Source organism: Salmo trutta, chromosome 8, assembly GCF_901001165.1.
Source record: "Salmo trutta chromosome 8, fSalTru1.1, whole genome shotgun sequence".
In the NCBI taxonomy this organism is placed as follows: domain Eukaryota; kingdom Metazoa; phylum Chordata; class Actinopteri; order Salmoniformes; family Salmonidae; genus Salmo; species Salmo trutta.
In genome coordinates this window covers 22357256-22373783 of record NC_042964.1, presented here as the reverse complement: position 1 = coordinate 22373783, position 16528 = coordinate 22357256, and the positions used below count along the sequence as shown (strand labels likewise).

The 16528-nt window shown below is 46.3% G+C and overlaps 1 protein-coding gene across 1 annotated transcript in view; it reads left to right on the top strand.

The window, feature by feature from the left end:
- Window positions 1-1124: 1124 nt before the first annotated feature.
- The window catches only part of LOC115198465 (phosphofurin acidic cluster sorting protein 1), a 52594-nt gene continuing 37190 nt past the window's right edge, over window positions 1125-16528 (top strand). The window contains exon 1 of the mRNA XM_029760426.1: window positions 1125-1883. Within this exon, the coding sequence (XP_029616286.1) occupies window positions 1729-1883 (155 nt within the window). The 5' untranslated portion in view covers window positions 1125-1728. The remainder of the gene's footprint in view (window positions 1884-16528) is intronic.

Genomic DNA, 16528 nt, shown 5'->3' with positions numbered 1-16528 from the left:
ACATGGATGGAATTCCAAAACACCTGAGCCAGAGGCCCCCCCATGTCCTGACTGATGGACTTAAAAATCTCAAAATTAAATAATCACCTCTAATCATGTCACTTTGGGGAAATTCCTAGAATTCATCATCAGTCACACCAAAGGACTTTTCTTTCTGAAGTGCGATTGAAGCATGGGCTTGGAATGAGGTGCATTATGAGTAAAAATCCATTCACATTGATTGACTCATTGATTAATCAATTGAGTTTGTTTATCTCTAACAGCATAGCCTACCATTTATTTATATAGCTTTACCTGAAATAGTTTCTTAATTAACCAACTTTTAACCGTTAAAAAAAACAGAATGTTAAGGGGGCACATGTTTTCACACTGTTTTTATGATTTTCTCATCTCCTCACTCTCTCTCCCGCTCATGTAAAATAATTGAAGCATACATCTCCTTTAACCCTTCAACCATATTCTCAACAGGCTTATAGAGCATGTTTTGACAATGGATTTAGAAGTGAATATGAAAAAAATCTTCACTTGAACTTGATTGGTCAACTAATACAAATAATGCCTATAATAGTAATAAAGAACGTCACTTTGTCATACATTTTCAAAATGGGACTATTTTTTGAGGGACTGCACTATACCCCACCTGAAAACACATTCATTTCAATGTAACTGAATATTCATGTTTGGACATACAAAATTACCATTATAGGTTAACATGTAACAGTCTTCAACAATGCGTACCTACCAATAAAGGCAATTGAAGCAGACCTAAAGTGTTTTTTTTTTTTATATTGAAATTAGCCAAAATGCTATGCAAATTGGCATTCTAATGTGGCAGTGATAGTATGATCTTATTTTAATATCTCAACCACCTGGTAGAGCTATTGTACGTTCTTATTTGAGTTGTTAGTAATAGGAATGTAAGTTGCAAACATTTTTTTCATTTTTTTAGAGACAGTTAAAGGGTTAACAAGAGGCACGTTGATCATGCATGGTGACAAAGATCTTCATTATATTGACAAGATAGTCGAGTGACTGCTGTAACAATGAAAATACATGTCCTCAAGGATGGAAGACAAGCGCCAGGAGGCGAGATCAGGTGGGACCATTTTAGCCAATGAGAGAGGGCAGATACGCGTGTGACCACAGGGCACAACTCTGATATAAAGTCGTTTTTTTTCAAAGTTGCCGAAATGCCACGTGGTCCACTTATATCAGAGCATTTGTAACAACCCAACCAATACAAAACGTATATTCGGTCAAAGAAGCCGCACGTAGAACATTTGCAATTATGTTTGTTGACCAAATTCGAGACTCATCGACCTCCATACAAAAATTCCTCACTTCGTGGTCTTGTTTTCGTGGGCAGATTTTGGGGGGAGTAAAACCTCTCGCTTTGCCTCTTCTTCTCTGATTGTGCGACTTGCCTTGGAGAAGTGTTCTGTTTCCTGCACCAGGCTAGAGACAAGTTGAGAGCGAGAAAGAGGGTTTGCTAGCTGTGCTCTCTGTTAGAAAGGAAATTGACGGTAAAGTTACAATTTAGTACGACCAAAATAATAGTTATTCAATAGTATAGAAGATACGGATTCACTTTTAATTGCACAGACGAGCATTTTTACGTGTAGCCTAGACAGGCACACCGTAGGTTTTTGCAACGAAGAGGCAGAAGGGAAAAGAGAAAGGCTATTCTACCCCTTCGTTTGAAACCCTTTAAGCTAACCTACCTCCAGGATGTCGGAGCGAGGAGGGCTCCCGCGGACTGGAGGTGCCCCCTCCCCGCACTTGCAACCCTCCAAACCGGTCACGATCACCTCGAATCGCCCTGTCCACATGAACCTATACGCCACCTGGGAAGTGGACCGCTCTTCACCAAGCTGTGTGCCGAGGTAAGAGCCTTCGGTTCTTCTTGTCTGGTTTTTGTTCGTTTAAGACAAATAAGTACTGTTTGCAGACCATTTAAAGACGTCCACTATGGGTTTTACGGGTCATACTTTGGTTTTACTACCAAAACGATCTTAAATTCTCTAACATAACTGTGGCAGACATAAAAGGCAGTGTTTGAATTGTTTTGACTGGGCAAATAGCTTAATAAGACATTCTCAACTTGCAATAACCTTTTTATTGTTGTCTATCTGGTCAACCCAGACACGTAGCCTATAGGCTAGTCTACCACATTCTAATACAGAATCAACTTCTGTATCGTTCTTGTGTACGTACCCCTCACGATAGTATCCTGTGCCTAGGTTTCCGATAGAGCATTTTATCTCTCGGTCGGTCGTGGTATTTTGGGGGAGACCCATCATATCAAATGCACCACTGGCCATTCAGATGGTGGCATACAGAAACCAGTTGTCCGTTCCACGACAGAACAGACTGTCTGGGTGTATTTCCCCATAGCTCAAGGCTCCACCATTTGATTTTGAGTCCAATGCTGCCAGGGGTTTTTAGCAACGTTCTACGGCCATTAACATATCCATTGATAGGTTAGATTTGCTGTAATAGAAGTTATCTTTTTTGGGGGGGGGGTTTAACTGGAAGGGAGTGTATTAATCCATTGTAATGGAGCAGTAGGAAGACTTGCCAGGAAATCACGCACACACCTGACATCCATCCATGGTCATTCTGAACAAAGGCTCTCAAGATCCCTCTTTGTGTGTGTGTGTGTGTGTGTGTGTGTGTGTGTGCCAGTGGTATTTATTTTTCTATTCCACATTCCCCCTTTCTCTGTTGTATTATAATATACTGTATGTTCTTATGCTATATGATACTGTATGTGTTCATTGGCATGTGTTTATGCTATGTTTATTTACAGTGCATTGGGAAAGTATTCAGACCCCTTGACTTTTTCCACATTTTGTTACGTTTTTCTAAAATTGATTACATTTTTCCTCATCATTCTACACACAATACCCTATAATGACAAAGAGAAAACGGGCTTTGAGAAATTTTAGCAAATGTATTACATATAAAAAACAGAAATACCTTATTTACATAAGTATTCAGACCCTTTGCTATGAGACTCAAAATTGAGCTCAGGTGCATCCTGTTTCCATTGATCATCCTTGAGAGGTTCCTACAACTTGATTGGAGTCCACCTGTGGTAAATTCAATTGATTGGACATGATTTGGAAAGGCACACACCTGTCTATATAAGGTCCCACAGTTGACAGCGCAAGTCAGAGCAAAAACCGAGCCATGAGGTCAAAGGAATTGTCCGTAGAGCGCCGAGACAGGATTGTGTCAATGCACAGATCTGGTAAGGGTACCAAAACAGTTCTGCAGCATTGAAGTTCCCCAGGAACACAGTGGCAAACATCGTTCTTAATAAATGGAAGAAGTTTGGAACCACCAAGACTCTTCCCAGAGCTGGCCGCCCGGCCAAACTGAGCAATGGGAGGAGAGGGGCCTTTGTCAGAGGTGACCAAGAACCCGATGGTCACTCTGACAGAGTTCCTCTGTGGAGATGGGAGAACCTTCCAGAAGTACAACTGTCTCTGCAGCACTCTGGCAAATCAGGCTTTTATGATAGATTGGCCAGACTGAAGCCACTCCTCAGTAAAAGGCACATGACAGCCCGCTTGGAGTTTGCCAAAAAGCACCTAAAGGACTCAGATCACAAGAACCAAGATTGAACTCTTTGGCCTGAATGCCAAGTGTCAGGTCTGGAGGAAACCTGGCACCATCCCTATGGGGACGCATGGTGGTGACAGCATCATGCTGTAGGGATGTTTTTCAGGGACTGGGAGACTTGTCAGAATCAAGGCAAAGATGAACAGAGCAAAGTACAGAGAGCTCCTTGATGAAAACCTGCTCCAGAGTGCTCAGGACCTCAGACTGGTGTGACGGTTCACCTTCCAACAGCACAATGACCCTAAGCACACAGCCAAGTCAACGCGGAGGAGTGGCTTCGGGACAAATCTCAATCTCCTTGAATTGGCCCAGCCAGAGCCCGGACTTGAACCCGATCGAACATCTCTGGAGAGACCTGAAAATAGCTGTTCAGCAATACTCCCCATCCAACCTGACAGAGCTTGAGAGGATCTGCAGAGGAGAATGGGAGAAACTCCCCAAATACAGGTGTGCCAAGCTTGTAGCATCATACCCAAGAAGACTCGAGGCTGTAATCGCTGCCCAAGGTGCTTCAACAAAGTACTGACTAAAGGGTCTGAATACTTATGTAAATGTGATATTTCCAGGTTTTTTTGCCACTTTTTCTCCCTAATTTCGTGGTATCCAATTGTCTCATCGCTGCAACTCCCGTACAGACTCGAGAGGCGAAGGTCGAAAGCCGTGCATCCTCCGAAACGCAACCCAACCAAGCCGCACTGCTTCTTGACACAATGCCCACTTAACCCGGAAACCAGCCGCACCAATGTGTCAGAGGAAACGCTGTACACCAGGCCACTGTGTCAGCGTGCACTGCGCCCGGCCGGCCACAGAAGTCACTAGAGCGCAATGGGACAAGGACATCTCTGCCGGCCAAACCCTCCCCGAACCCGGACGACGCTGGGCCAATTGTGCGCCGCCCCATGTGTCTACCGGTCGCAGCCGGCTGCGCTGCGACAGAGCCTGGACTCGAACCCAGAATCTCTAGTGGCACAGCCTTAGACCACTGCGCCACTTGGGAGGACATTTTCTAAAATGTATACAAACCTGTTTTTGCTTTGTCATTTTGGGTTGTTGTGTGTAGACTGAGGGGGGGGGGGATATCGAATACATTTTTTAATAAGGCTGTAACGTAACAAAATGTGGAAAAAGTCAAGGTGTCAGAATACTTTCCAAATGCACTGTATACCTTCCCCCCTTTCAAATGGGGATAGATACCTCAGCAGTATTTCAGTACTATATTAATGCGACATTCACCTGTAGAAGTATCATAGTTAAACGGGGTGTAGTGAAGCCGGAGGAGTGGTGCTCCCCCACTCTTTTCCAATTTGACTCGAGATTACACTGAGCTGTGATACTATTTCTGTCAAATGGATTCTGATAAATCACATTTGAATTACAACAATAATTCAATGACAAACCAAATAAATATTTATAGCAACCTAGAGGTAAATGGTGGTTTCTTCTCTCTGGCGGTGGCAAGAATGATGATGAACTATTAGGCTACCTGTGTGCACTGCGGCGGCCTGTCCGAGTCCTGACCACTTTGGCCAATCAGAACGTTGAATTTATCCTTGAACACGATATGTGACCACTTGGTTACGGCGATGCCGTTTTGCCCAGGACACGTAAACCGTAGTGGCCACCGTGATGGTTTACGTTAACTACAATTTGATTTGATAACATTTTTTAATCTAGGCACATAAATTCTATGAATTGATAGTTCACTTCTGTTTTTTAAAATTTATTCTGTAATAGGGTAATATCGTAACTGTGTGTTCAAACTAATCGCGAACAGTTCAATGATATTAAGCTATATGTGGGTATATTAGGTTATAGCCTACAAAACAACTATACCACGTAGTCGTAAGCCTATTACAGTCCTACTGCAAATTATTCTTGTTTGTTCCTGAATTGGCCGAATGGCAGAGCTATCCTTTATCACCACAAGTTGGTTCAACTTCTTTAATTAACATCATTGAGCGATCCTGTCGCTGTCATTTCGGCACTGTTCTCTTAAAATGTCATTTCAGTCCTTTTGCTTCAAATGACATTTAATCAAGATCTATTGCCTAACAGTCATACTCATCACTTATTATTGTTATTATTACACATAGAAGATTATCCTTCTCACAATGGTGCTTGTTTAGAAAAAGTTATCAATGTCTTGCCAGATCACATAATGATTAATTTGCATGTTACATAACAGAACCGAATATAATAGCATAGTAGGGCTGTAACGTTACTGCTACACCAAAAACACCTCATTTCTAATGAGATTTTAGGATGGTTAGCTGAAGCTGAATTGTCAGAGATAGATGCTTTGATTGAAACAAAACACAAGAAAGGCTAATAGTTTATCCCGATCTTCTCTAATACGCTCGCGGAACACCTGAACGCATATTCCCGCGAAACTGATTGCGATCAATCAAATGATCGGCGTGGAGATGCAGCGGGGACTTTTCACCGGTAAAACATGAAGAATTATCATTCACGGTTGACGGTGGCGATGGCTTATTTTTGAAATTAGGTAGCCTATCCCCAACTTGGAGTTTGAGGGTATAAAAAAATAGGCTCATGTCAAAAGAGAAATGACTGTGTGAGCATAGGCAGATGTTGCATTTGGAGGATGCATTTTCTTATGCATAGTCTATAATGACTGGCTTAATCTGTTGGCACACACTTTGAGGAAATTCTGACGTCATTTACATTTTTCTTTGTGCTCCCTTACCTAAAGAGAGAGTGCTTCTACCACGCCTAGTAAATTAATGACATTATTATTATTATTATTATAATAATCATATCATAACCATACTATAGAATCACTGAATAAAGATGCCACTGTATGAGATAAGGTGCGTAAAAGCATCATATGGGCTTTTAGTACTGTACTTCTTCTCCTTTTCAAAAAGCTTTAGAGCTTGGCTGGTTTAGTACTAAAGCCTTTGGGTGTGTTTTGACACATGCTTTTTAGTATTTTTGTCAAGTGCTTTGTTTGGGGTAAGTAGATGAGTTGTGCTCTAAAAATATCTGGTCTGTGTCCTGGACTCAGATCTCCGTTACTTTGACGTCCTGTCTCTGATTACTAAGAATAGAAATGTCTCCGTTGTTTTTGTGGGGGGTGCATAGTGATGTCACCTTGCTGGATCTGCACAGTTTCAGGGCTTTAGCAGAAGCCACGGTCCATCACCCTTCTTCCAGCAGAGAAACAGAGAACCAAGCAGAACGCTGAGAAATACAGCCTTCCTTCCTTTCCTTCCTGGAGGCAATCACTGATCTGACACCACGTAGATTGTTAGACTGTGTTATAGAACCCAGAGTTTCACCTGTCCAATCGGGTCAGATGTGATCACTTGAAGGAAGGGAGGAGGTGAGGAGGGATTTATTTTCGAAGTATCTTACCCAGCCCTCACCTGTGTCTCAAGACATTGTGATGGCTGCTGGGTATGATTCAAACAGGCCCAGGGTGTCTTATTATTGTTATTGTTGCAGGAAGCTGACATGTGAACACCCTCCCTGTAGAGGTTTGTAGCTGTAACCTCTTCTACTTCCCGTCTACCCACAATGCTGTTGGTGTGTTGTTTACATAGAGTGCCTCTGTAAGGTCAGTTCTTATGGACACTTTACCTTCATTAACTATTCTGTGGGTGGGAAACTATCAGTATGCAGTAAGCTACTTTCTCCAATTTACCATGTTTCTGCGGCGTCATCACCACCAGCGATTGTCACCAACCATCTCGTTCTCACAGCTTCATTGACTTTCTTATGTTTTAACAACAATAAATATATATATATATTTTAAATCCCAAGCTAAATAATCCTAGTGACACCAGCAGGCTACCTGTCTTTTGGTCTGTTAAAAAGTGTCTTCAAAAGCTCTATAAAGTGCATTCGGAAACTATTCAGACCCCTTGACTTTTTCTACATTTTGTTATGTTACAGCCCTATTCTAAAATTGATTAAATAATTTTTTTTACTCATCAATCTACACATAATACCCCATAATGACAAAGCAAAAGCAGCTTTTTTTCGACATTTTTGCAAATGTAAATAAACTCCCTCGGAAATATCACATTTACATAAGTATTCAGACCCTTTACTCAGTACCTTGTTGAAGCACCTTTGGCAGCGATTATAGCCTCTAATCTTCTTGGGTATGACGCTACAAAGCTTGGCACACCTGTATTTGTGGAGTTTCTCCCATTCTTCTCCGCAGATCCTCTCAAGCTCTGTCAGGTTGGATGGGGAGCATCGCTGAACAGCTATTTTCAGGTCTCTCCAGAGATGTTTTACAGGGTTCTCGCCCGGGCTCTGGCTGGGCCACTCAAGGACATTCAAATCAAATTTTATTTGTCACATGTGCTGAATACAACAGGTGTACACCTTAAAGTGAAATGCTTACCTACAAGCCCTTAACCAACAATGCAGTTTTAAGAAAATCCCTAAAAAGTAAGAGATAAGAAATAATTAAAGAGCAGCAGTAAATAACAATAGCGGGGCTATATACAGGGGGTACCGGTACTGAGTCAATGTGTCAATGTGCGGGGGCTCCGGTGTCGAGGTAATTGAGGTAATCATGTACATGTTGGTAGAGTTATTAAAGTAGCTATGCATCGATAATAACAGAGGGGGGGCAATGCAAATAGTCTGCGTAGCCATTTGATTTAGCTGTTCAGGAGTCTTATGGCCTGGGGGTAGAAGCTGTTTAGAAGCCTCTTGGACCTAGACTTGGCGCTCCGGTACTGCTTGCAGTGCGGTAGCAGAGAGAACAGTCTATGACTAGGGTGTCTGGAGTGTTTGACAATTTTTAGGGCCTTCCTCTGACACCGCCTGTACTGTACTGGGCCGTACACACTACCTCTGTAGTGCCTTGCGGTCGGAGGCCGAGCAGTTGTCATACCAGGCAGTGATGCAACCCGTCAGGATGCTCTCGATGGTGCAGCTGTAAAACCTTTTGAGGATCTGAGGACCCATGCCAAATCCTTTCAGTTTCCTGAGGTGGAATAGGTTTTGTCATGCCCTTTTCACGACTGTCTTGGTGTGCTTAGACCATGTTAGTTTGTTGGTGAAGTGGACACGAAGGAACTTGAAGCTCTCAACCTGCTCCACTACAGCCCCGTCAATGAGAATGTGGGCATGCTTTGTCCTCCTTTTCCTATAGTCCACAATCATCTCCTTTGTCTTGATCACGTTGGGGGAGAGGTTGTTGTCCTTGCACCACACGGTCAGGACTCTGACCTACTTGCTATAGGCTGTCTCCTCGTTGTTGGTGATCAGGCCTACCACTGTTGTCGTCAGCAAACTTAATGATGGTGTTGGAGTCGTGCCTGGTCGTGCAGTCATGTGTGAACAGGGAGTACAGGTGGGGACTGAGCACGCACCCCTGAGGGGCCCCGATGTTGAGGCTCAGCATGGCGGATGTTTTGTTACCTACCCTTACCACCTGGGGGCGGCCCGTCAGGAAGTCCAGGATCCAGTTGCAGAGGGAGGTGTTTAGTCCCAGGGTCCTTAGCTTAGTGATGAGCTTTGAGGGCACTATGGTGTTGAATGATGAGCTGTAGTCAATGGATAGCATTCTCACATTGGTCTTCCTTTTGTCTAGGTGGGAAAGGGCAGCCTGGAGCGCAATAGAGATTGCATCATCTTATGAGCTGTTGGTGCGGTATGCAAATTGGAGTGGGTCTAGGGTTTCTGGAATAATGGTGTTGTGAGCCATGACCAGCCTTTCAAAGCACTTCATGGCTACAGATGTGAGTACTACGGGTCGGTAGTCATTTAGGCAGGCTACCTTAGTGTTCTTGGGCACAGGGAATATGGTGGTCTGCTTGAAACATTTTGGTATTACAGACTCAGACAGGGAGAGGTTGAAAATGTCAGTGAAGACACTTGCCAGTTGGTCAGCCCATGCTCGGAGTACTGAGAGTCCTTTCCGTGGCTTTTGGCAAACTTCAAGTGGGCTGTCGTGCCTTTTTACCGAGGAGTGGCTTCACTCTGGCCATTCTACCATAAAGGCCTGAATAGTGGAGTGCTGCAGAGATGGTTGTCCTTCTGGAAGGTTCTCCCATTTCCACAGAGGAACTCTGGAGCTCTTTCAGAGTGACCATCGGGTTCTTGGTCACCTCCCTGACCAAGGCTCTTCTTCCCCTATTGCTCAGTTTGGCCGGCCACTTCGTAATTATGGGTTATTGTGTGTAGATTTGAGGATTATCATTTTTTTAAAAATTTTATTAAGACATTTTAGAATAAAGGAAGGGTCCTGAATACTTTCTGAATGCGCTGTATAAGACTCTATTTCCAGTCTGCAATGCATATCATCTGATCACTACCTCCCATTAAATATAGCTGCTAATATAGTTCTGCTGTATGTGGCATTTAAATAATTAAACATTCCCATTACTAAGCTTCTTAGTCCGTTTGGAGTCAGTCTTGGGAGTCTTATGGAACGTTGGTGTGTTAAATGGTTGACAGTATGAGCCCTGGACAAAAGTAGTGCACTATATAGGTAATAGAGGTCCATTTGGGAGACACCCTGAGAGTTGACAGAAGGGGATGGTTGGGATTCCTGCTTCTGCTGACTGCTTTGTTGGAGCTTGAGGCCCTGGCAGGAACCAAACTCAAGTCCTCTGACTCTAGCCTAGAGGAATGGAACGGAACGTACGGTTGAATAAGTTCTAATGCTGAGCTATACTGAACTCTGTCCCTGGTTGTGGCTGGGGCCGGGGCTGGGGCCTTGGCTGGGGCCTTGGCTGGGGCCGGGGCTGGGACCTTGGCCGGGGCCTTGGCTGGGACCTTGGCCGGGGCCTTGGCCGGGTCTGGGTTGTCACTGTGTGTGACGAGTGATACAGTAACCTTGTCCGAGCCAGAACGGCCCATGGGGCTGGAACCTGAGGCAGCTTGATATACACGTACTCCCACTGGACGGGACGTTAGTCTATCGCAGTGATATGCACCTCCTTAATGCCCACACCTGAGCTGTCAATGAGAAATACTAGCTATGAATGAAGGACGAAAGCCCACAGATTGTATCCTGCGCTCTTCTGTTTCTAATCAACCCGCACCACAATAGTGTGTCACACTGCTACACAATACCACATAGCCAGTCCTTGCCTAACCTGCCCTCTACACACACACACACACACACACACACACACAATCTCACGCTCATACTCACACCCGCTTTAAGAAGGACTGGCACATGGATCGGGCCACTGCTCACTCTTCCGCTCAGTTGAATGGCTGAGAGGTCTGAAGTTTCCCTTCGCGCACCGCTGCCAGGAGCAGCGACGGCAGACAGAGCGAGGTAGAGCGGGAGGGAGGGACCCCGTTCTCGACCCATCTCGCGTTCCCACACTCTCTACGCTTCTTCTCGACGTGTGCACTCGTTCACTCCCCCCCCATGGATGTAAAATGAAAGGGACTCCGTAGCCCTTGCTGACACCCATTCGATGCGTTTCAGTACATCTATGAGGGGTAGTGAACAAGTGTACACGCCTAGGATAGCGAACAGGACCGTATCTCGACTCTCTGTCTTCTGCCTCTAGAGATCAGTTGTTTTGTGATAGGAGACTGTCTGGGTGACCTTGTTGAATGTGGATCGTAATGCTGCTGAATGCTGAGATGTAGGGTTGTCAATATAGGATGTATGGTGGCGGATCACTTCTGTTCTTGTCCTCGTGTGTGTGTGTGTGTGTGTGTGTGTGTGTGTGTGTGTGTGTGTGTGTGTTCACACAGTTAATTGCCCCTGACATCAATCTCATAGTTGTGGAATCCTATCCTCGCATCTGGCAGAGGACCAACACTGGGATGTGTGTATTACAGTGCGTATGTGGAAAGACGATAGACATCCTACTCTGGCTATGGCCACAGACACTGTGAAATACTCTGAGTGTACAAAACATTAGGAACCATCCCCGAACCTGGGCGACGCTGGGCCAATTGTGCGCCGCCTCACGGGGCTGCGGTGACGCCTCTAGCACTGCAACGCTGTGCCGCTCGGGAGGCCCCTCCATTTGTATTCTTTTTGTTATGTTATGATGCTGATAGGGGTTGACCTCGACACAGTGGGATACTGACACACTAAGTAGTAGTGACACTCTGGAGAAGAAGCACTGTGACAGTCTGAGGGGACTGAGTTGTTACACTAACTCTCCGGCATGATATACAGCACACAGTGCAGCCCTAAACAGGATTAGACGTGTGCTTTGGACATTAATCTCTAATCGTTTTAATGAAGGGACAGAATCTTTCTCTTTCTGTCTCGCTCTCCTCCCCTTATCTCTGTATCACACATGAAGTGACATGGTGCCTCCAGAACAAGGTTTTAGGGGTGAGGGAGCAAGGTGCTGGGTTGGATAACCGGGCGCTAACGCACGAGAGCGCCACTTAGCAAAGTTGTGATGTCCGATAAGTTCTATGACGTACAGTACTAGTCAAAAGTTTGGACACGCCTACTCATTCAAGGTATTTTTTTGAAAACAATTTTCTACATTGTAGAATAATAGTGAAGACATCAACTATGAAGTAACACATATGGAATCATGTAGTAACACCTTTTTTTTTCTTCAACAAATCAAAATATATTTTGTATTTGAGATTCACCAAAGTGGCCACCCTTTGCCTTGATGACTGCTTTGCACACTCTTGGCATTCTCTCAACCAGCTTCACCTGGAATGCTTTTCAACAGTCTTGAAGGCGTTCCCACATATGCTGAGCACTTGTTGGCTGCTTTTCCTTCACTCTGCCGGCCCAACTCATCCCAAACCATCTCAATTGGGTTGTGGTTAGGTGATTGTGGAGGCCAGGTCATTTGATGCAGCACTCCATCACTCTCCTTCTTGGTCAAATAGCCCTTAAACAGCCTGGAGGTGTGTTGGGTAATTTTCCTGTTGAAAAACGAATGATAGTCCTGTTAAGTGCAAACCAGATGGGATGGTAGATCATCCATTCACTTACTCTGTCTCTCAAAAATGTGGACTCCTCAGACCAAAGGACAGATTTCCACAGGTCTAATGTCCATTGCTCATGTTTCTTGGCCCAAGCAAGTCTCTTCTTCTTATTGGTGTCCTTTAGTAGTGATTTCTTTGCAGCAATTCGCCCATGAAGGCCTGATTCACGCAGTCTCCTCTGAACAGTTGATGTTGAGATGTGTCTGTTACTTGAACTCTGTGAAGCATTTATTTGGCCTGAAGTTTCAGATGGCTGGTAACTCTAATGAACTTATCCTCTGCAGAAGAGGTAACTCTGGATCTTACTTTCCTGTGGCAGTCCTCATGAGAGGCGGTTTCATCATAGCGCTTGATTTTTTTTGCGACGGTTCTTGACACAACTTTCAAGAAGGCACACTGTTAATTGAAATGCATTCCAGGTGACTACCTCATGAAGCTGGTTGAGAGAATGCCAAGTGAGTGCAAAGCTTTCAAAGGCAAAGGGTTTCTACTTTTGAAGAATCACAAATAGAAAATATATTTGGATTTGTTTTACTTTTTTGGTTACTACATACGTGCGTTTTGAGAGAGCGAGAGAATATATATTCTTCAATCAGCTATTTTATTTAACCTGTCCGTGCGCATGTCTACAGAGGGAGAGAGAGAGAGAGAGAATGCTCCTATTGACCTTGCTAGTGTCTGGTCATTCACGGAGTTGACATCTATGAGTGGAGGACCTGCAATCCAAGTCTTCTACAAGGTGCAATACATATTTCGCACCTCGTCCTGCCTTTTCTATATCAGTGGTTAGAGAGAGCCAGTGTGTTGCCGTTTGTGTGTTCTTACTGCAGGTGTCGGCGCGTGTCGCCAGGCGTCTGACTGCGCCCGACAGATTGAGCATATGCGGGGCAACGGAGGGCGGAGGAGAAGATGAGCGAGTGTGAGGTCGGCCGATTTTATTGCTTTTTCTATCTCTCTGCAGAGAAAGGGGGAGGGAGGGAGGGTTCTTTCTCTCTGTCGACTAGTCGCTCAGAAAGCGGCACCTATTTATTTTTGCCGACTCTCTGTCACACACCTGCTGCTGCCGCCACGGCTCTCGTTGTTACTGCCACAGGCAGCATAACACCTCTCGCCACCGCCACTGCACAAGACAAAGTAGGCTATTCTCGCTACGTCACGGTCCAACCGAGGTGACGTATTAAACCAGGAGGGAAGCAGTGCAAGGCTACAGAATGTAGTCAAACAGTCGGGGAGAAAAATGGAATTCAATAGCAAAGTATGTAAATGGTGTTTAGGTTAAACAAGACGACAGTAAACATGCCCCCCCCCCTTAGGCCAATTAGTGGCAACAATTCAAGCTCAGTTTGGAATTTCAGTTGGTTACTATAGCGTCCCCCTTCAGCCAATCAGTGTAATTTTGTAAATGGCAGATCTCTATGGCGTGACGCATCATTCACCCAAGTTTAGTCAAAACGGGGCCAGTTGTCTCTGAGATATCTCGTGTGACTTACGCACGTACTAACATGCATACGTATGACCGGACAGAGACCAATCCATAGTCCCCGGTCCGAAGTTTGAAGCGGCCATTTTAAGCGTTTCTCTGCCTCTTGTCAGAGGTGCAGTTTGGACAGAGCACGGCTTGACTATGGACACTGCCTTTTCATTTGATGTTTCTCTTCCTTAGGAAGAATAAAATGGGAACCTCTCTGTATTAAATGTATTTGCTTCGTTCTCATACTGTTGCTATATAATTTATATTTTGAAAAGTTAAAAGGAATAACCCACTTAAACTATCTTTTGGTATTTGTTTTCACTATTCCACTCTTCACTGTTGATACAGTCCCACGGTGTTTTTAAGGTCTAGGAAGTTTCGGTTGTGTTGAAGTCAGGACATTTTAAGTGAGAATTTCCCACCGAGATTAGAATTGGATAAGAGCTCTGTCTTTCTCCAGAAGGGGAGCGTACAGCCACATGTACTGTACAGACAGTAACTTCCTCCTCCAGGGACCCCTCTCGCTCTCTCTCTCTCGACTACCGCAGTTTCTCTACTGACTGTCTGTGACGAGCACAGGAAGAGAAATGGAGGTTTGTCATGACCTTTGTTAGACTTGCTGGAGCGGAGGGAGAAACCAATAGAAACGCACACCGTGGAGGACGTGCTTCTACACTGCCTTCAGATTAACTATGAGCCAGAACACACACTCACTCACTCAGTCATGCATTCATATTGTGGAAAGTGCACATGAATGCATATTACTTATAACCCACTTTGACCAATCTTCATACACTCAGTCACAGACACAGAGAGGAGGGAGAGCGCGAGCGAGAGCGGGGGGGAGGAGAGGGAAGGAGGTTGAGAGATCAGTGGGTTGGGAGAGGGTGGGGAGAGCAGTAGAGCGGGTGGGGAGAGCAGTAGAGCGGGTGGGGAGAGGGCAGAGAGTGCAGGGGGGGGAGAGAGGGGAGGGAGAGAGAGAGGGAGAGAGAGAGAGAGAGAGATGGCGCAGAGAGCGGGGGGAGAGAGAGATGGTGGGGGGAGAGAGGGCAGAGGGGGAGAGAGCAGGGGAGAGAAGGTGGAGAGAGCAGAGCAGGGGGGAGGGTGGAGAGAGCAGAGGGTGGAGAGATGGCGGCGAGAGCATGGGGGGTAGAGCGTGGGAAGGATAGAGCTGGGGGGTAGAGCGTGGGAAGGAGAGAGCGTTGGAGATGGGGAGGAGGGAGAGAGTGGGGAAAATGGGGGGATAGAGAGACCTGGGGAGATGGGGGGGGGATGAGAGAACGAGAGAGGAGTGAGACAGCGGGGGGGAGAGAGCATGGGAGAGGAGAGAGTGGGGGGGAGATGAGAGAACGAGAGAGGAGTGAGACAGCGGGGGGGAGAGAGCATGGGAGAGGAGAGAGTGGGGGGGAGATGAGAGAGGAGTGAGACAGCGGGGGAGAGAGAAGTTGAGAGGGGGGAGAGAGCATGGCAGAGGAGAGAGCAGGGGAGGGGGAGAAAGTGAGTGGGGGAGGAGAGCGTGGAGATTGGGGGGTAGATGGGGGAGGGAGAGAGTGTGGGAAGGAGAGAGCGGGGAAAATGGGGGGAAGATGGGGGAGAGAGAGCGGTGGAGATGGGGGGGGAGAGCGTGGGAAGGAGAGAGCGGGGGAGATGGGGAGGAGGGAGAGAGAGCGTGGGAGATGGGTGGGAGAGAGAGACCTGGGGGGGAGAAAGTTGGGGAGATGAGAGAGCGGGGAGAGGAGTGCGACAGCAAGGGAGAGAGAAGGTGAGAGGGGGAGAGAGCATGGGAGAGGTGGAAGGAGGGAGGGAGGGAGAGAGCAGGGGAGAGGGAGGGAGGGAGGGAGAGAGAGCAGGGTAGAGGGAGGGAGGGAGAGAGAGCAGGGTAGAGAGAGAGAGCAGGGGAGAGGGAGGGAGGGAGGGAGAGAGAGCAGGGTAGAGGGAGGGAGAGCGAGAGAGCAGGGCAGAGGGAGCACGGAGCAGGGAAGGGGAGAGAGAGCAGGGGAGAGGCTGTGGAGGAGGATAGAGGGCCGGGGGGAGAGGGATAGAGGGCTGAGGAGAGGGATTAGGGGAGAGGCTCGGGGGAGAGAGCCAGAGATTAGGGGAAAGGCTGGGGGGAGAGAGGGAGAGAGCAGGGGAGAGGGAGGGATAGAGGGCAGGAGGGAGATGAGAGGTGGAGGAAGGTGGATAGAGTGAAGCAGAGGCTCTATCGGATGAGACAGATTGAGAGGGAGAGAATTAAGGAATGCGAGTGTGGAATGAAAAAGCCTTGAGATAAAAGGAGAGAGAGAGAGAAAGGGAAGGAGAGAGAGATTGTCGTTTTCATTGGCAGGTGGAGGCAGTGGTCCCCGGCTCATGTTGCCGTGGGCGATAAGAATTAGGGAAATGGAGAAACATGAGCAGACAATGACCCCCGACGAGACAATAGGATGAGACATGAAGCCAGCCACACACAAACACACACAGTATGGACACTGCTGCTGGGCCTCTAGCTGCTGGGCCTCTAGCTGCTGG